General features: G+C 40.4%; 1 protein-coding gene across 1 annotated transcript; it reads right to left on the minus strand.

Annotated features, from left to right (window-relative positions):
- Nucleotides 1-1,039: 1,039 nt before the first annotated feature.
- On the minus strand, nt 1,040-20,561 carry LOC137501041 (uncharacterized). The gene is made up of 2 exons (XM_068227907.1): nt 20,498-20,561; nt 1,040-3,043 (listed from the first exon to the last, which is right to left on the minus strand). Exon 2 carries the CDS (start codon nt 3,030-3,032, stop codon nt 1,857-1,859), a length of 1,176 nt encoding a protein of 391 aa, XP_068084008.1. The 5' UTR covers nt 3,033-3,043; nt 20,498-20,561; the 3' UTR covers nt 1,040-1,856.
- Nucleotides 20,562-20,933: the final 372 nt, after the last annotated feature.

Here is a 20,933-nt window from a genome sequence, read left to right on the forward strand (position 1 = left end):
ACGTAGCGCGACTCCGATGCGGGTATAAAAGCACGGCCATGTGGGCAAAGGGATTAGTGTGGCAGTCGTGTCATGCCGAGGTGCTTGTGTTAAATGCGACCACGTGAACTATTGCGACGTTATTACCAAATGCGTCCAAACAGGACCAAAGTGATTTTATTCTGCTCTTGCCAGCAGGACAACTACCGGTGAACATCCATCGGAGAATCAAGCGTGTGTATGGAGCAGCATGTCTGTCGAAAACCACCGTCGTGAAATGGTGCACCAAGTTCCGTGCGGGTCGCATTTAGTCACAAGACGCCGGTCTATCTGGGCTGGGATGTCAGCCTCATATCCCATACTGCAAAGGTTGTCACGCACAAGGTACGTCAACTCAAGTGGGGAACACTCGAACAGCCGCCCTATAGTCCTGACCTCTCCCTATGCGAATATCACGCTTTCGGTCCCCTCAAAAAACCATTGAAGGGTCGACGCTTCCTGTTGGACAAGTATGTGCAGCAGGCGGTTACGGACTTCTTCACGCAGCAGGACTCGGTGTTTTACTAGACGAGGATCTTCAACCTGGTGTGTCGGTGGGATGAATGCCTCAAAGCTCACGGTGATTTTGGCTGCTTGGCATCCCGATTCCGGACTGTACCGCCGTCGAACGGAAACTTTTTGATCGCCCCTTATATATTAAAAACTTGGTCGTACTGTTCATAAAAATGTGCACATAATTTATACATAGCTTTGTTAACTATGTGTACAATCCAAGTAAAATCATCTCCATGAAGCCCTTGGATGAGTGAAGAGAAAAGGCTTTCACTATTCTTAACTTGAGCACTAACATAGAGCTCTATGCCCGGGTTCCTTAAGGGAACCGGGAAGTGTGAAACCACAGAAAAATGTAACTTCCGATGTTTAGTTACATATCTCAGAAACTAAACTAGGCACTTCCTTGAATATTCTGTTGATATATTTAAAATATATTCATAATTATTTGGATACAATATGAAGCTTCTATGCTTAATATTTTGTGTCAAAAAAACATTATAAAAATAATATTTTTAAAATATTGTTAAAAATTTCCTCAACTGATGTACCCTTTTCTGAGAAAATACTCAAATCAGACCCAACAAACTTTGCATGCCTAATATTTGAACCTTCTTTGAGTTGCTGAAGTAAATTATTGTCCTATTGCTTACAGGAGTTGAAAAATTATTATTTTATTTCCTTGTTGAAAACTGAAATTTTCTGTAAACTTTTCAGTGCTCTTCAAGCAGGCCTCCATGAAATAATCAAAATATCTGATTAAATTTACTTCCATAAGCAGATCTACATAGCGTCTAAGAGACTAACAAGTTTCAAATACATTGATGTGATAATTTCTGAGTAAAAGGTACACAAGTTTTATAAAAGTATGAATTACGGAGAATTCAAAAGAATGTTTGATTGACAGCTGGCATCTAATGATATTCAGCGCGCAGAGTTATGTTGAAACCTAATTGTATCGCCTCAAATATAACTTCAGCACAATAATTGATACAGCTAATTCTTCAGGAAAGATTAGCCATTTTTTATGCTTAAAAGCGAAAATTGACATTTTTGAGTCTGTCACAATTCCACGTTCCCTTAATCATTGGGAAGTAAGCTGGTACTCGTTTTTTTAAATGTGGGCTGAGTGAACCTTAGTGCCATATGCCTCTCCAAGAGTAGAAATCTCGTTTCTAAATTTTTCGATTTTCTATCTGGGAATCGAGACCTCGCCCTCGTTCGTGAACCGAGCACGCCTTACCACCTCGGTTAGACATCCCGTATACTTGTGAACAGTTTGCCTTATTTTCTGTGCACGAAGAAGATCGCATACACATGTTGTTCTATAAGATACCATTCATCTCAAAGTGGAGTAGGAGGTGCTGGAAAGTTCGCTGGAAGATACTGTTTTCACCGCAGTCTTGTTGCCCTAGAACGGTACCTAGGTCAGTGCAAGCACTTACGAGTCCATAAATAGCCTTGTCCTTCATTTCCTGTCTCAGTTGGTCCATAGAAAAGAGATAGTCGCCATACCCCAGCACACCGAGAGTGCTCCCAAGTGAAGCATGGTATTCCCTCAACAGTAAGTCGAGGTGATCTGTCCTCACACTTTCATCTGGACTAGTATAGATGAAATATTGCAAGTCTAATGCCGGAGATGCATAACGACAGCTTTGAAAGTCTACAATCTTTACATCAGTAACTGCGTGGTAGTCATTATACTTGAATAAGATATTGTTAACCCAAAAATCGCCATGGTTTAGAACGGCTATCGATCCTCTTTTGGCTTTTGCAACGTTTATTATACAGTCCACAGCTTGAGAAGCAACCATCCGTAACTTATCACCAAACCTCTCGAAACCTGTCCATCCTTCCACTAAATCAGCCAAAGACAAGAGGTTAGGTTCCAGAAATTCAGCGATCATCTCACGCCTCTCTTCTATATAGAAGCTTTCTCTGAACGTTTCCATACTACGAGGTACGTTGATGGAGAGAATAATGGACAAGGCATGAAAGTTCGCTAACGTTCTCAGAGCTGCCACACAGTGCTGTAAATCAAGCTGGTGACTTCTTTCTGCCAACTGGTATCCATCTGCGTTTAGGTCTTCTAGCACCAACGTATCTGTTCGACTCGTAGGGAAATTTCTAGCCGAAAATGTTGATTCTTTCAAATCTGGAACTTTATTCAGCAAAGCATGCATAGCAGGTAATGTGAACTTGTAAATATGAAATTCTCTTCGAAAAACTCCCATTTCGACCACTAACTGTCTGAAGAGATCTCCAGTTGGAAAGCTTTTCACAATGAGGTGGTATTTCAGTGAATTGCTCTCAATCTCGCAGTCTATAACAGCTCGATAGAGGGCACTTCCCAAGTTGTCACCCTTGGCTGTGATGGGACGGACAAACACTTTGATAACTCGGAGATCTGGTTTCTCGTGGTAAGCGTTCCTCAGAGTTGTCTCGAAGAAATCTGTGTCGAGCCAGGACGGCACAGCGCTGTATTCTGGCCGCAGCTCCATGAAATGGAAATCTGGAAGAAAATAAGAATTGCTATTACTCATTGGTTCATCTTTAAAATTATAGTTTTAGTCCACCATGAACTAGAAGTATATTCAGGATTTCAATAAAAATATTATGATCCAAATTATCTTTATTGTATGCGTCGTTTTGGAAAATATCATTGTTGTAAATTGCAAATGATCACACTTTTATACCCCCTCGCCGCGTTATTTCCTCCAGCAGGAAATTTGGGTATGCTGACGATTGGACCATGACCACACAAAATCGATCCTTCACTGTGACTGAGGAAACTTTGACGACTGATCTGGCCATAATGGCTGACTACATAAAAAAATTGGAGACTCTGCCCTAATATGACAAAATGAAGTAAGTTGCTTCCATCTGAGTAACAAGTAGCACGGAACTGTCTGTTGCCTTTAATGGCGTACAGCTTCACCACAATAAACACCCTAAATATATGGGTGTGACACTGAACAGATCCTTGACCTACCATCAACACCTTTTTCTGACTTCAGCTAAACTAGGAGCTAGAAACAACATCCTGTGTTAATAATATATATATAATTTGCTTTACGTCACACAGATGTGACCGGGAGGAGTTAGGAGTGGGAAAGAAGCGGCCATGGTCTTAAGTAGGGTACAGCCCCAGCATTTGCCTGGTGTGAAAATGGGAAACCACGGAACCATCTTTAGGGCTGCCGACAGTGGGGTTCGAACCCACTATCTCCCGAATAATGGATACTGATCGCACTTAAGCGACTGCAGCTATCTAGCTAGGTAATAATAATAATAATAATAATAATAATAATAATAATAATAATGATGGCTTTACGTCCCACTGACTACTTTTACGGTTTTCGGAAACGCCGAGGTGCCGTAACTTAGTGCCGCGAGAGTTCTTTTACGTGCCAGTAAATCTAGCGACACGACGCTGACGTATTTGAGTACCTTCAAATACCACCGGATTGAGCCAGGATAGAACCTGCCAAGTTGGAGTCAGAAGGCCAGCGCCTCAACCGTCTGAGCCACTCAGCCCAGCAACATTCTGTGTAAAATGACGGCCACTGCATGGGGCGCACGACTGCACTTGGCCACATACTCCGTGGCGGAATATTGTGCGTCAGCTTGGCTCAACAGGTGCCATATTAAGAAGATTGACGTTCAGACTATGAGGCTAATATCTGGGACGATTAAGTCCACCCCAGTTTAATGGTTACCAACTCTCTGTAATAATGCTCCTTCACATCTTCGGAGACAAAACAGCTTAATTCGAGAATATCAAAAATTTGTGTCCAACCCACAGTTACCAAATTAATGCTGATATTTCAGGTCATATGATATTACATCACCTAATAGCTTCAAGAAACCCACCAATGTCAGCAGGACTGATTCACTTACTCTTGAAGCAATGTATTAAACAAGCTAAGAAAATTGAAGACCACTACAGGGAGAAAGATGGACTGTCTGAAAATGCCCCTTACTTCGAGCCAGTCATAATCAGCATGAATGACAGCAGCACCGATTCATCGGAACACAATGATTTTTCAGGCGAAGAAAATTGACAGAATTAAATATTGTAAATATACGTAGTCCGCCTCTGTGGTGTAGTGGTTAGTGTGATTAGCTGCCACCCCCGGGGGCGCGGGTTCGATTCCCGGCTCTGCCACGAAATTTGAAAAGTGGTACGAGGGCTGGAATGGGTCTACTCAGCCTCGGGAGCTTAACTGAGTAGATGTGGGTTCGATTCCCACCTCAGCCACCCTGGAAATGGTTTTCCGTGGTTTCCCCACTTCTCCTCAAGGCAAATGCTGGGATGGTACCTAACTTAAAGCCACAGCCGCTTCCTTCCCTTTTCCTTGGCTATCCCTTCCAATCTTTCCATTCCCCCGCAAGACCCCTGTTCAGCATAGCAGGTGAGGCCGCCTGGACGAGGTACTAGCCACCCTCCCCAGTTGTATCCCCCGACCCAATGTCTCACGCTCCAGGACACTGCCCTTGAGGCGGTAGAGGTGGGATCCCTCGCTGAGTCCGAGGGAAAAGCCAACCCTGGAGCGAAAACAGATTAAGAAGAAGAAGAAATATACGTAATTAATAATGTAATGAAATCGCGTTTGCTTTTAGTGTCGGGTGTGTCCGAGAAGATGTTGCAGGTCTTTCGATTTGACACCCGTAGGTGACTTGCGCGTCGTGATGAGGATGAAATGATGATGAAGACATCACATACACCCAGCCCCGGTGCCAGCGAAATTAACCAATGATGGTTAAAATTTCCGACCCTTCCAGGAATCGAACCCGGGACTCCTGTGTCCAAAGGCCAGCACGCTAACCATTTAGCCAAAGAGCCGGACAATCATAATGTAAATAACCCTTGAAAAAATTGTACAGTGTAATATTTCTAAATTAGAAAGCCAACCATTTTTAAACCTGCCATTGAGGGTCCAAAGCTCTTGTGAGAAAAGGTGATGGAAAGTGGAATTTATAAGAAGAAATAAAATTAAATCTTGAAAGTAAACGAAAATCTGTGTTCGTTGCTCGCGTGATTATTTCTGAACGCGGCAACACTATGCCCGATTTTTCCACCCCGTCTGCTGTTAATCGCACGGCCCGGCGCACACAAAACATCCTTTCAATATGACTCATCATAAATTCATTACTGCACTATATGGTTACATTGGTTGTAGTTGCTGATAACAATGAATGAGTTCTTCAGAACATGCCCAAGTTTCTTGTTGTATTATATGTTTATCCTGAGCTGAGAGAGAGTTGTTTTAGGAAAGTTATAAGAACTTTCTTCGGACTGGTTGAAAAATGTTGTAACTTGAGTATTACACTACTAATAGATGTGGTTATAACATATAAAAATTTCATTACTATTAGACAAGTAGTTTTCTCCGTATATGTCCCTAAGTGAGCGCTTCCTAGAGAAGAAGCAAAAAACCCGGACAATATTTATTAAAACCGCAAATAAAAAAGAATGAATGAAGTTCAAAAACAATGCGTCTTATACATCCTAATGAGGAATTAAACAAGAAAAACTCACTTTGCAATAGGCATATCGGTTCGTTTGTAATTAAAGTCTAAACTCGAATGTCGATAATAAAAAGAATCCGATAGTAGTAAAGCCAGGCTGAGTTGCTCAGACGGTTGAGGCGCTGGCCTTCTGACCCCAACTTGGTAGGTTTGATTCTGGCTCAGTCCGGTGGTATTTGAAGGTGCTCAAAAACGTCATTTTCGTGTCGGTAGATTTATTGGCACGTAAAATAACTCCTGCAGGACTAAATTCCGGCACTTCTGCGTCTCCGAAAACCGTAAAATTAGTTAGTGGGACGTAAAGCCATTCACTTGGTAAACTTCAAGCTACAACATAAATGGAATGAAGAATGGTCCACCGAGGCACCTCCACAATGGCAACGATTCCAGCTACCCCGTCAGTTATGGGCCCGAGTAAACAGGACGCTGTGCTGACTTGGCATATAAGTAGGGTTGGAAACCATCAGCTGCCTCCGAATGTGGGAATGACACTCAGACAATCCACCACATCGCCTTTGAGTGCCCTATCAGGTGTTACCCAGGTGAGAGACAAGATTTTGTTCATGCGACACCTGATGTAGTTGAATGGCTCAAGAACCTGGACTGTAATTTATAAGGACTGCTGATGAACGTGTTTTTCTTATCTCCGTTTATTCCCCATTGTTTTGTGCTTAATGTAAGTCATACGCTAAATAAACAATTCCAGTCATTCCTGAATGTTTCTTGCTATTTCAACCAAATTTCGCATTATTGAAGTGTTATCATTAATTTTACAGTTTTTCGTGCTGTCAACCACCAAACATATCTATTTTAAAACTTCTCGGCCATTCGGGCGAACGTCAGCAGCCGAGATAACTAACTACTAACTTAACTAACCACGTCACTCTCTCCGCCTCTCAGCGCTCTCCATCAAAGATTTCAAAGTACCCATGGAGAATGGAATGCTTATTGATATCAGACGATTGCACGTTTAAGGGCGAAGGTACACCTTCTTCTTCTTTATCTGTTTACTCCCAAGGGTCGGTTTTTCCCTCGGACTCAGCGAGGGATCCCACCTCTACCGCCTTAAGGGCAGTGTCGTAGAGCTTCAGACTCTGGGTCGTGATATACAACTGGGGAGGATGACCAGTACCTCGCCCAGGTGGCCTCACCTGCTATGCTGAACAGGGGCCTTGCGGGGGGGGGGATTGAAAGGGATAGACAAGGAAGAGAGAAGGAAGTGACCGTGGCCTTAAGTTAGGTACCATCCGGGCATTTGCCTGGAGAAGAAGTATAATAATAATAATAATAATAATAATAATAATAATAATAATAATAATAATAATAATAATAATAATAATAATAATAATAATAATAATTGATTTACATCCCACTAACTACTTTTGCGGTCTTCGGAGACGCCGAGGTGCCGGAATTTAGTCCCGCAGGAGTTCTTTTACGTGCCCGTAAATCTACCAACACGAGGCTGTCGTATTTGAGCACCTTCAAATACCACCGGACTGAGCCAGGATCGAACTGCCAAGTTGGGGTTAGAAGGCCAGCGCCTTAACCGTCTGAGCCACTCAGCCTGGCTGGAGGAGAAGTAGGAAATCACGGAAAACCACTTCCAGGAGGGCTGAGGTGGGAATCGAATCGAATCTACTCAGTTGACCTCCCGAGGCTGAGTGGACCTCGTTCCAGCCCTCGTACCACTTTTCAAAATTCGTGGCAGAGCCGAGAATCGAACCTGGGCCTCCGGGGGTGGCAGCTAATCACTCTAACGACTACACCACAGAGGCCGACAGGTACACCTTCACCGGTCATAATATTGCATTTTTCAGTTTATTTTATCTCTATGTTTTCAACATTAATCTTATGAAACAATGAATATATTGTCACTTGCTACATGTGTGATCGATGAAATAATTTTATGATTTCATGAAGGCTGTAATTGGCGAACTAAGTCCACTCAAAATCCACTCTGAATGTAGATTAACAAGGAGTTTTTTTTTAGAATGTGCATCAAGCGTAATGTTCTAAATGTTTTACCGTTATTTCGTACGCCTTTGTAGCGTAACGGTTAGTGTGATTAGCTGCCGTCCTCAGTGGCCCGGGTTCGATTCCCGATACTGCCAGAAATTTAAGAATGGCAGGAGGGCTGGTATGTGGTTGAAATGGTACATGCAGCTCACCTCCAGGTGTGCCTCAAAAGAGCTGCATCACCTCGGGATGAGGACACGAGTTTACTATTATACCGTTAGTTCATCGCTCTCCTTTAACACACCAAAACGTATTTTTCATTCTTACTTGACCGGGTGAGTTGGCTGTGCGGTTAGATGCGCGCAGCTGTGAGCTTGCATCCGGGAGATAGTGGGTTCGAACCCCACTGTCGGCAGCCCTGAAGATTGCTTTCCGCGGTTTCCCCATTTCCACACCAGGCAAATGCTGGGACTGTACCTTAATTAAGGACCACCGCTTGCTACTCACTCCCAGGCCTTTCCTATCCAATCGTCGGCATAATATTTATCTGTGTCGATGCGACGTTAAGCAAATTGTTGGCATTCATACTTGTCTGGCTGAGTGGCTCAGACAGTTGAGGTGCTGGCCTTCTGACGCCAACTTGGCAGGTTCGATCGTGGCTCAGTCCGGTGGTATTTTAAGGTGCTCAAATACGACAGCCTCGTGTCGGTAGATTTACTGGCACGTAAAAGAACTCCTACGGGACTAAATTCCGGCACCTCGCTGTCTCCGAAAACCATAACAGTAGTCAGTGGGACGTAAAGCATATAACATTAATTATTATCATTCTTACTTGTTGAATTATTAGTATAGTACTGTATATTATTATGATAATTATATTACTGGAGTTAATGTAATACTACTGTCTAGCTCCTTGGGTGGGTGGTCAGCGTACTGGCCTTCAGTTCAGTGGATCCTGAGTCTGATTCCCTACCTGGTCGGAGATTTTACCCACGTTTCATTCCTGTAGTTCCGGGGCTGGACGTTTGTGATCGTCTTAATATAAATTGTTAATTTACATACAACACGACCAACTATGAACTATCACAGAAACACGCAATAGTAAATACATCTTTCCTAATAGGGTTGGCGTCAGAAAGGACGTCTGGTTGTATGATTGGACTTAATCTACACCTAGTGCAACCCCAATAAAATAGGAAAATGCCACGAAGAAGAATGCAGTGGTATGCAATTAATATGAACTAAGAGCGATGCACTGTACGTGGGGTAAAAAGAAATAATGTGTACAATAAATATCTAAATAAACGTGTTCTTTTTGTTTTGTTTTTCCAAATTTGGCCGACTATGAACCCCATAGAACTTAGGTTTCTTGGCCTTTCTGCTGTTTTCTTCCCAAAACCTCTTCATCCTTTCGCTTCTCATTCTTCTCTCCTCTGCGGAAATGGCCTGTTAGGGCCTCCGTTTTAGTGATTTGTCTTCAAAACTTTATTAATTTATTTATTTATTTATTCATTCATTCATTCATTCATTCATTCATTCATGTATGTATGTATGTATGTATGTATGTATGTATTTTATTTATTTATTTATTTATTTATTTATTTATTTATTTATTTATTTATTTATTTATTTATTTATTTATTTATTTATTTATTTATTTATTTATTTATTTATTTATTTATTTATTTATTTATTTATTTATTTATTTATTTATTTATTTATTTATTTATTTATTTATTTATTTATTTATTTATTTATTTATTTATTTATTTATTTATTTATTTATTTATTTATTTATTTATTTATTTATTTATTTATTTATTTATTTATTTATTTATTTATTTATTTATTTATTTATTTATTTATTTATTTATTTATTTATTTATTTATTTATTTATTTATTTATTTATTTATTTATTTATTTATTTATTTATTTATTTATTTATTTATTTATTTATTTATTTATTTATTTATTTATTTATTTATTTATTTATTTATTTATTTATTTATTTATTTATTTATTTATTTATTTATTTATTTATTTATTTATTTATTTATTTATTTATTTATTTATTTATTTATTTATTTATTTATTTATTTATTTATTTATTTATTTATTTATTTATTTATTTATTTATTTATTTATTTATTTATTTATTTATTTATTTATTTATTTATTTATTTATTTATTTATTTATTTATTTATTTATTTATTTATTTATTTATTTATTTATTTATTTATTTATTTATTTATTTATTTATTTATTTATTTATTTATTTATTTATTTATTTATTTATTTATTTATTTATTTATTTATTTATTTATTTATTTATTTATTTATTTATTTATTTATTTATTTATTTATTTATTTATTTATTTATTTACAGCTCACTATACATGAACTGCAGAGGGTTTCATAACACTATATCAGCAGCACTAAGATTTCACAATCTTTCCTTCCATGCTTCAGTCGTTGATCATTTGGAAATTTCGACTCACAGTTGTTGTATTGAGAACCATGCCAATTCCTTTTGATATGTTAATGCCTGGATCTGTGAGCACATGCTACTCTCGTCTGGTGATGAGGAGATGAAATCGCATATTCACGTGTGTTATCCAAATAGTCGTCCAAACCTTCCTCGTCTTTGTTCTTTCATCACGCGAGGATCGAACTCTCTTCAGAGATGTTATTTGCTGTGAACACTAAGTACAAATAGTATATGCGGTCTACTGCACGCCATATTCTCCTAATGGAACATCGAATGCGCCATCTTTGTTGTCCTCTATATTTCTACTCCCGATCCAACCTTGACATGTAGTTTGATACTGACCTTCTCCAATATGGTTACAACATACAATACAAACCCGTAGTGCAACAAGCCACGAAGGGTTTTGTCCTGCCAAGACAACTGCTATCCAGCGTACGGCCTGCAGATGCCGTATCACTTAGCTTTCACGACGGGGTCCGCTACGTCTCAAATCAACAGTTCCCCATTTGTTTTCATGAAACTGATTGAACCCCGCTTCAGCCTTCGGTTTAAAATAAAAATCCTTGGACTGACCAGGAATCGAATCTGGGGCCTCCCGAATTGAACCAGGACTACTCCTGCACCACAAAGCTGGCGCGATTTGATTTTGAATTCCGGAAAATACAAGAATAGTTGTCACCCACCTGGTGGCCATGATCGTTAAGGCGTCGAGTCTATATGGTTTGATACCGTGGTTAGCCGGTTCGAGCCCCGTTGGTCGAAAAAATGTTCACCATCAGAATGTTGGCCGGCAGGGTAGGAGAAGTGGTGGTACTGCACTCGACAGGGGCATGATCCAAGGACCTTTGGTTAATACTGGTCTTTGAAATTACATACGCAATGATTTTTGAGAGAATAAAACCGAAACTAATTAATACCCATATCATTAAGACAGGTAAAATGAGTCTTTTAAATTTATTCTACAGGATTTCATTATTTGCGATCTATTGCACAATATCTTCCTTTGTGTAGCAGGAGCCCGCAGCAGAAGTCAAGCCCATCTAGACTCGGGTGGGCTGCAATTGGTGGTTCACCATGACGTAACTCGAGAGAAGACATACCTTCCTCGCGACTAAGTGAATGAGGGGAAGCATACTTTTTCGAAACGGAATATGGGAGCCATCTTTAATTAAGACTAGCCAACTTAATTATCTACGATGTAAAAATTAATGAAATCCGAATTCTGGAGTCGTCTTCCGATTTAAAAGAGATGACTATAATTGGGACATTTATTTAGAGTGTCTAATGTCCTCTTACTTGATAACTTTCGGATGGAGAAAGAAGACTGTGTTATTTCAGCGTGGAAAAGTACCAGTCGCCATCTGGTTATTGTCATCACGCCTCCTTGAAGCGGGAGTTCACCCTAGTGTGGAAGGGGAAGCACGAAAGATTTTAATTAATTACAGGAGATCTTACGAAGAATGGTCGTACTATTTGACCTCTAGTGGGCCGTGGATAGGCTATATGCAGATTTGGAGTGGGAGAAATTGCTTCCTTGTAAAAAGCACTGCCAAGGGCGAAGCGCGTCATTCGCGACTCTCAGCTTACCAAGGGCGGAGCTATGTTTAGCTTAGCTCCCAATGATCCTTTGTTTAAGTGACTTTAAACTTAAATTTCAAGTGAAATAGTGTAATTCATATAAATATTGCATAGATTTGATATACATGACGCCAGTGATTAAACTTTTTTTACAAAACTGTGACGTGTCGCGAACACTCAGCGCGAATCGTAATATTGTTATTATTATTACTACAGCACGACTGTGTCGGGTAATAACAAAGATAGAATGGCTGAGAGGTACACGGAATCCGATAATGAACCGCGGATTACGAAGTAATATCCGAAATCGTGGCCGGACGTTCATGCTGAACGCAATTAATCAGATTTTGAAAGTAAATAGTGACGTGTTGTGTGCATATGATTACTGCCAGCTGCTTCATCGACCAGGAACTATGGACTTCCAGCTTGAAGGAGGAATTTAACTACCAGTGAACGCCTTGGTGCCATTGGGTCAGCAGTAAAACCTGAAATGGGTCTCCCGAGCTGACCAAGGTGTCGTCAAGTGAAGGAGATGAGTATTTTTTAAAATGGCATGATTAGAGGGGACGGGAATTATTTATCATAAGCTGACGCTATCATGTTAGGGATATAACTTTATTTAAATGTAGAAGTGCCAAAATGAGGCACGTAGTTTCTATTTCTTATTGTATTTAATTAATAACAGGTCTGAGTGATTTAATTGTAAATAAGGGAAACCAGAGTCTAGTAGGTTTTCATACGGTAGAAGATTTACTTATTTACTTTATTTTGGGAGACTTGTGGTCTGTTAATGCGTCAGGAGACCAGTATTTTAGTAAATTCAGGGTAATTCAAGCTAGGTTGTAGTTGATCCAGTATTGATAAACGCATAACTGGTAAGTAATATAAGTATGCTACGTGAGGTCCCAGAGTCACGAGAGATGTATACGGAACTGATACCCCATGCCTCCTTTGAAATATTTAGCTAGGGATTGTTACAATTTAAGCTGGATTATTTGATCAGGTTTATCATAATTTTACTTACAATTTTATTATGAATTAATTACCGTGTGAATATTTAATTTAGTTAATTACCGTGTGAATATTTAATTGAGTTAATTACCGTGTGAATATTTAAGTGAGTTAATTACCGTGTGAATATTTGATTGAGCTAATTACCGTGTGAATATTTAATTGATTATCGTATGATGATTTAATTAGAAATTAATTACGTGTTAATCATAAATTAAGTAGTGTTTAATTATGAATTAATTGCCGTTGGGTTATTTAATTACATTGCAATTACGAGGAAGTTTCCGTGTGATGATTCGGTATGATCTAATTACCAGGTAAATCACATAAGAAGACAGTGTAAAGATGAAATCAACAATAATAATAATAAAAATCGTGATGATAGTAATCATGAAAATATTGGTATTATAAAAACCGGTGTCGTGTTGTAAGATAGGTGTGATATTTGAAGTCGTGGTTTGGTCATGAGAAATATATGTGTTGAATCGAGGTGATTTATTGGAAGCCGATGCAATTTGCTTAATGAGGAATAGACCTCAGTTTATTGTGAACGTACCTCGGGACGAGGTAGTTTTGTTTAAAGAAATGGCTTGTTATGCCTGTGGAGGGCAAGGCTATTGACCGCTCGTGGTAGGGATGGAAACGCTTGACCTTGCAATCAGACGTGTTTTGTGTGTGTATGTCCTGCCTCTATAGGAGGGGGCTTTTAGCTAAGAAGAGAAGGCCTGTATGAATCGGCTAATATTGGGAAATATTCAACACGCCAGAATGAAGTATTCGCTGACAAATGACACGGTGATTGGTACTAGTATTTGTTAGATTACTATTGTTACTCATTTGAGTATAATTTAGCTAGGGATTTCAGTGCCATATTTTCATCCCAGGGGTCGTCAGTTCAGTTTCCTACGCAGGTATTGGTATTCCACAATGCTAAATGAAGAATGGGGTGCCTCACGAGTTCATTGTATATAATGTGTGATTCTTTATGTTGTTTTATGTGACATGTTGTGACTATAATTAGCGTCGGCATGGTTCTACCCCATCTGCGCGGCGAATTGTATTCCAGTAAGGGTCGGTTCAAACCGGGGTGTTTGTTCCACATTTGTATAATTTCTTTCATGGTATTTCGTTGGGAAATAATTGTGTGCTTTTAGAATAGGGATCGCTCAGACTTGTTGCATGAATGTTAATTTCATTTGTTAATGATGTGATATAGCTTCAGTGTTTATGGTAAATGTTTCCGTTCACGTCACGTCATGGCAAATCGCTTTGCGATAAACAATACTCGGATCTATCACACACGACTACAAGTCAATAAATAATCCACACCTCCTCTTCTTCTTCTTTTTCTACCACTTATCCCACACCTGTGGGGTCGCGGGTGCGAACTGTGTCGCACATGTGGATTTGGCCCTGTTTTACGGCCGGATGCCCTTCCTGACGCCAACCCTATATGAAGGGATGTAATCACTATTGCGTGTTTCTGTGGTGGTTGGTAGTGTAGTGTGTTGTGTGAATATGAAGAGGAAAGTGTTGGGACAAACACAAACACCCAGTCCCCGGGCTAGAAGAATTAATCAGAGACGATTAAAATCCCCGACCCGGCCGGGAATCGAACCCGGGACCCTCTGAACCGAAGGCCAGTACGCTGACCGTTCAGCCAACGAGTCGGACCCAATAAATAATCCACACCAATTGTTAATAATTAATGTAATTCATTTGTGAATATAGATGCGTCATTCCCATCGTCATCAAGGTTTAATAAACCGGTTGTATTAATTTAAACTTTAATTTGAATGTGCTCTCATTGTAGTTAAGTATGCCCCGTTTCTCCTACCCTGTATGCCATTAAGGTAATGTTAGATAAGCGCCTATTCGATTATATTTTCCACCCGTTAACGCCCTGTAGATATCTTGCCGGAGCCCTTTTGGGTGGGGGGCGGGTACAGTACGCAATTTCTAATTCGTAGATTGCGTGCCAAAAGCCTGGATTCAATTCCAAACCTCTCCGCATTGTTCATAATATGGAGTGAAGTCATATGACGCTGTTATTATTTATTTATTTATTTATTTATTTATTTATTAATTAATTTATTTATTTATTTATTTATTTATTTATTTCCCTTAAAGTGTGCGCGTACAGTCTAGCGGTGGAGCGGTGTGATAGATGGAGAAAGGGCAAGCCCCACATAGGCAGAAGTGCCTCCATCTCCACATGGTGATTCTTCCGTCGGTGGAAACGTTAAGCCTTGAGCAGACCCCTTGGTGTTATTCGACAGGAGCCAGCACCGAGCTTCACCCTCTCCCTCCCTACTATCAAATAACAAGTCATTCATTTCATCTCATTAACTCCTCTGAAGAGGTTGACGTCGGGAAGGTCATCCAGTCGTAGAAACTCGCTGCGGAGGTTCATCTCAGTTCATACCTTACACCGCAGAAGAATGAGGCAAGGGTTGGACATACTGTACATACAACACGAATAGTTATATGGATAGATATGTCCGGCTCCTTGGCTGAATGGGCAGTGTACTTCGGCTCAGAGGGCCCTGGTTCGATTCGCAGGAAGGCCGAGGATTTTAACTACGTATGGTTAATTTCTTTGGTTGGAACTGGGTGTTTGTTTCAATCCACTTCTCGTCGTATGTACAAAACACACCATATTACTAATCACCACAGACACACACTAGTAAATACATCTCTTCACCTAGAGTTGTCGTCACGCAGGGCATCCGGCCGTAACATTCGACCAAATCGTTATTAAGTGCTGGGATTAAGGCCATGAATAAGAAGAAATCATATGGATATGTATGGAAGAACTGAAACTATTATTTGTAAAATCGGGTACAACTAGATTTCCATTTGATCAGATTATATTGACGCAGTTGTGGTAGTGATTATTGTTTAGATAGGAAGTACAGCTGGGCAATAATCATTCCTTAACACTAACCAGAGGGACAATGGAGGAATAAAGGTATCGCCAAAAGAAAAGGGAAGGGTCACGAAGGAGCCTCACAAACCTAATATTGCAGGGGTCCGTGCCGGACTCAGCTCCCAGTTTGAGAGCACCATGAGGTACACATTTCAGTAGCCTTTCATCACAGGCAAGGGATACCGCGGATATATTCTACGTACCCTACCCACAGGACCATATAGGTGCAGTGGTCGAGCAATTCGGCACCCAACTCGAGTGCCCTGGGTTTGAATCCAAGTGACTTCGAGTGAAGTTTTCAATTGGACCCGTGCGAGACGACAAGGTGGGCATCCACACATTAACACCCGACCAAAACTGAAACTAAGTCTGGATGTTTTCCCAACCTCTGGCTCTCTGAGATATTCCTATACTGTTTGAAACAAAATAATAATAATAATAATAATAATAATAATAATAATAATAATAATAATAATAATAATAATAATAATAATAATAATAATAATAATAATAATGTTACTGGCTTTACGTCGTGCTAACTACTTTGAAGGTTTTCGGAGATGCCGAGGTGCCTGAATTTAGTCCCGCAGGAGTTCTTTTACGTGCCAGTAAATTTACCGACACGAGCCTGACGTATTTGAGCACCTTCAAGTACCACCGGACTGAGCCAAGATCGAACCTGCCAAGTTGGGGTCAGAAAGCCAGCGCCTCAACCGTCTAAGCCACTCACCCCGGTCCGTTTGAAACAAAAATCACAATAATCCGACGAGTTTGAACTAGGGGCGTACGCAGAAATTATTTTCGGGTGGGGTATTAAATATTAAAATTCGAGGAATTCTAATGTTGAGTGCATATTGAGAAATTATAAACACTGCATTAAAACTTTCAAAATTATTTAATTGATACATTTGTATTCATGTTGATGATAAATGAAAAGGCGTATGGCTTTTAGTGCCAGGAGTGTCAGTTCGCCAGGTGCAGGTCTTTTGATTTGACTCCCGTAGGCGACCTACGCGTCGTGATGAGGGTGAAATGATCAAAACGACACATGCACTCAGCACCCGTGCCAGCAAAATTAACCAGTTATGGTTTAAATTCCCGATCCTGCCGGGAATCGAACCCGGGACCCTTGTGACCAAAGGCCAGCACGTTAACCATTTAGCAATGGAGCCGGACATGTTGATTACAACAGCAGACGTCCCCTGGGATTTGTGGCCCGCTCATTACATGTTCTACGGTCACATGTTCTTCATTGTGTAAATACAAAAGAGCTAACACTTTCAATCTTTCCTGTGCAGTCATATTCTGCAAATAGCTTTCTAAATATTTCAGGGATGAAAATGAGCGTTCTGGTTGGCAGTGGTTACTAGTAAGACAGCAGAGGGTTTCAGTATTCTATGTCTTGTTGGGAAAATATCTCTGTCGCAAAATAGGCTATTAAGTCCATTGGTTCAGGATGATTGCTTTTAGAAGAAAAGTTCTTTTTTTTTTTTTTTGCTCTTTGCTACCTGCTTTACGTCGCACGGACACAGATAGGTCTTATGACGACGATGGGACAGGAAAGGCCTAGGAATGGGAAGGAAGCAGCCGTGGCCTTGATTAAGGTACAGCCCCAGCATTTGCATGGTGTGAAAATGGGAAACCACGGAAATCCATCTTCAGGGCTGCCGAAGTAGGATTCGAACCCACTATTTCCCGGATGTGAGCTCACAGCTGCGCGCCCCTAACCGCACGGCCAACTCGCCCGGTAAAAGAAAAGCTTATACACAGTATGTATATACAGTATATCAATGGAAGCATCAACACATAGTTGGCAAATACGTACCGGTAGTTAAAAAAACAATGAGCTAGTCCGCCTCTGTGGTGTAGTGGTTAGCGTGATTAGCTGCCACCCCCAGAGGCCAGGGTTCGATTCCCGGCTCTGGCACGAAATGTTAAAAGTGGTACGAGGGCTGGAACGATGTCCACTTAGCCTCGGGAGGTCAACTGAGTAGAGGTGGGTTCGATTCCCACCTCAGCCATCCTGGAAGTGGTTTTCCGTGGTTTCCAACTTCTCCTCCAGGCAAATGCCGGGATGGTACCTAACTTAAGGCCACGGACGCTTCTTCCCACTTCCTTGTCTATCCCTTCCAATCTCCCTATCCCCCCACAAGGCCCCTGTTCAGCATAGCAGGTGAGGCCGCCTGGGCGAGGTACTGATCGTCCTCCCCAGTTGTATCCCTCGACCCAGAGTTTGAAGCTCCAGGACACTGCCCTGAGGCGGTAGAGGTGGGATCCCTCGCTGAGTCCGAGGGAAAAACCGACCCTGGAGTGTAAAAACACGATACGATACGATACGATACAATGAGCTACCTAAAAATCTTCATTTACGTGATTGCCACAATTAATACAAGTTCTAAACTTCAATTTTTTTGAGGGGCGGGGGTATTCCTGCAATCCCCCCTCTGCGTACGCCTCTGGTTTGAACAAACGTATGTTATTTTTTAATCCACCCGTTTTAAATGGATCGCCCTGTAGTGAACGTGTATTTTGAGACGCTAGCTCTTGTTTAACTTTATGACGCCTGTGTCGAGAGAAGATAACGTCATTTTTGTGCCCTTACAGCGACCTTTGCTCATAAACATATTCAATAATCTTGAGAACCGTTATGACCAATGTGGGGCACGTGATGGTGTGCATTTTGAACACACTGATTTTCCGCATACGGTAGACTATACCAGAAGAGAAACCTGTGGTGTTCAACTCAGCAGTTTGTATTACTGGTATGTTATTGCTAGTGAAAGGACTTTAAGGTGCAGCATCTTTCCAAAAATATAGTTATTTTTATACAGGTAGGTCAAAAACAGTATGTATTTGGGGACATGAAATGAAGCCAAATAAACGCAATTTGTTGCGCCTTTTTTGTGGGACGACTATATTCTGCCACCTTTTCGCTTCTATTTCATGCTTCAGCACCTTTTCTCCCACTTTTATTTGCGTTTTTAAAAGTTTGGACAGGATATTTTTCCTCTTCTTGAACAAATTAAACAGATTAAAATTTTGTTTAATCAGCAGTCAACAATAGTCAATAAATAAATTTATATAAATAAAATCGTAACGACTGTATGTTTCTACATTGATTGTTTCGGCGATTTTTTTCTGCAGTTATTCGTTTCAGGTGTAGTAATGTCCCTATGTATTTTAAAATTTATTTTTTTAGTTTTGGTGTTTGTTGGTTTGTTTGTTTCTCTCTTTGAGTTCTTATAACTTGAAGACTACTGGATATATTTCTACCAAACTTGATATTTAGAATTCATCTGCAATTGGGTAGGTTTTAGGGACAATATTATTTCTGAATCGCTAAATAAACTGGGGGTTTATACCAAACCGAAACCGTGATTTTGCACTCCCATAAAATATACACAACTAGTCTTAATAGAAATCTACCTGCATTAATGGGCATCAATTTCTAAAACGTTGTTCCCTTGTGCATCATTTCGATAGGAGGATGAATATCATTAACTGTTTTGCAGTCTAAGTCCCAGCGGACATAGCCCATAAGCGGGTGCAATTTGTAATCTACTCATTCAGGATTGTGCTATCAGATGCATATGACGTCAAGTTAACACTAGGAGTTACCTTTTATAAAAATAAGTTTATCCCCAATAGAGATTCGTTTAATTAGGTATATCAGAATACTGTAGGCCTATATAATGAAAGTTTAAGAATATGTTTTTTCCGTTATTTTGTGTCCGACGGTAAATAACGGAGCTATTTACGAAAAATTGGATTTTTAGTCCAATTGCCGTGGAACTCTTGGTGCATTTCAATCAAGGTGGGTTAACGGAATGAACTAAAGAGCTATATTACTCTTTTCGATAGAACAGATAATACGGGAGGTTATCATCAACGGTGTAACTGAATTATGTTTATTAAAATATCACTGGAGTGAAGACCTTTAGAAACTCGTGTTTGAAATGCAAACTCATCCGTATTGCTACCTTCTCTTGCATAACCTGGCAGAATTAAGTTTATTATTCGGCCGACACATCCTCGGGACAGAAATCCGGTATCACTTTCGTTAGCAGCTATAGTGGGCAAACCTATCTCCTAAACAATTGGTACAGAACACACCTTACTACCTTAAGTATTTTAAGAAAGTACCGAGCAAGTGGCCGCACGGTTTGAGACACGTAGCTATCAGATTGCATTCGAGAAATAGTGGGTTCGAACTCCACCCTTAGCCGTCCTGAAGATGGTTTTCCGTGATTTCCTATTTTGTTCACCAGAAAAATGCTGGGGCTGTTTCTTCCCACTCTTAGCCCTTTCCTATCCCCTCGTCGTCATTAGACCTATATCTGTCGGTGGAACGTAAACGACATTGAAAAAAAGTAATGGTAGTTGACCTACGCACACCTTAGTAATTAGTGCTAATTCTCTTTAAAGTGTAGCGTAAAGCATATTCGGCTATAATGTTTCAGTACTTACATTGTTACGGTGTAACAGACTGCTGACTGCTGCACTACACATGGACTACTGTTGTTCAAAGCAGCATGTGAGCACCGGCCTTTCACGTGACTTCTGCAATTATTGTGTTTCCTGCTGTAAAATATTTCTACGTAGTGGCGCTGGTATGTTGGCAAGTAGTGTCGTGTCTGTCATTGTGTAACCCGTCCAGTTTCCGTCACGTTCTAGTGCAGGCTCTGGACCTCCTGTCTGCTTCAATCATTGGTGGGACCGATGACCTAGATGTTAGGCCCCTCTAAACAATCATCTCCATCATCATCACCATCATCAATCACTGTATCATTATCTTAACACAAAACGTCCGGTTCCATGGCTAAATGGTTAGCGTGCAGGCCTTCGGTCACAGGGGTGCCGGGTTCGATTCCCGGCAGGGTCGGGAATTTTAACCAACAGTGGT

Source organism: Anabrus simplex, chromosome 1 (genome assembly GCF_040414725.1).
Source record: "Anabrus simplex isolate iqAnaSimp1 chromosome 1, ASM4041472v1, whole genome shotgun sequence".
In the NCBI taxonomy this organism is placed as follows: domain Eukaryota; kingdom Metazoa; phylum Arthropoda; class Insecta; order Orthoptera; family Tettigoniidae; genus Anabrus; species Anabrus simplex.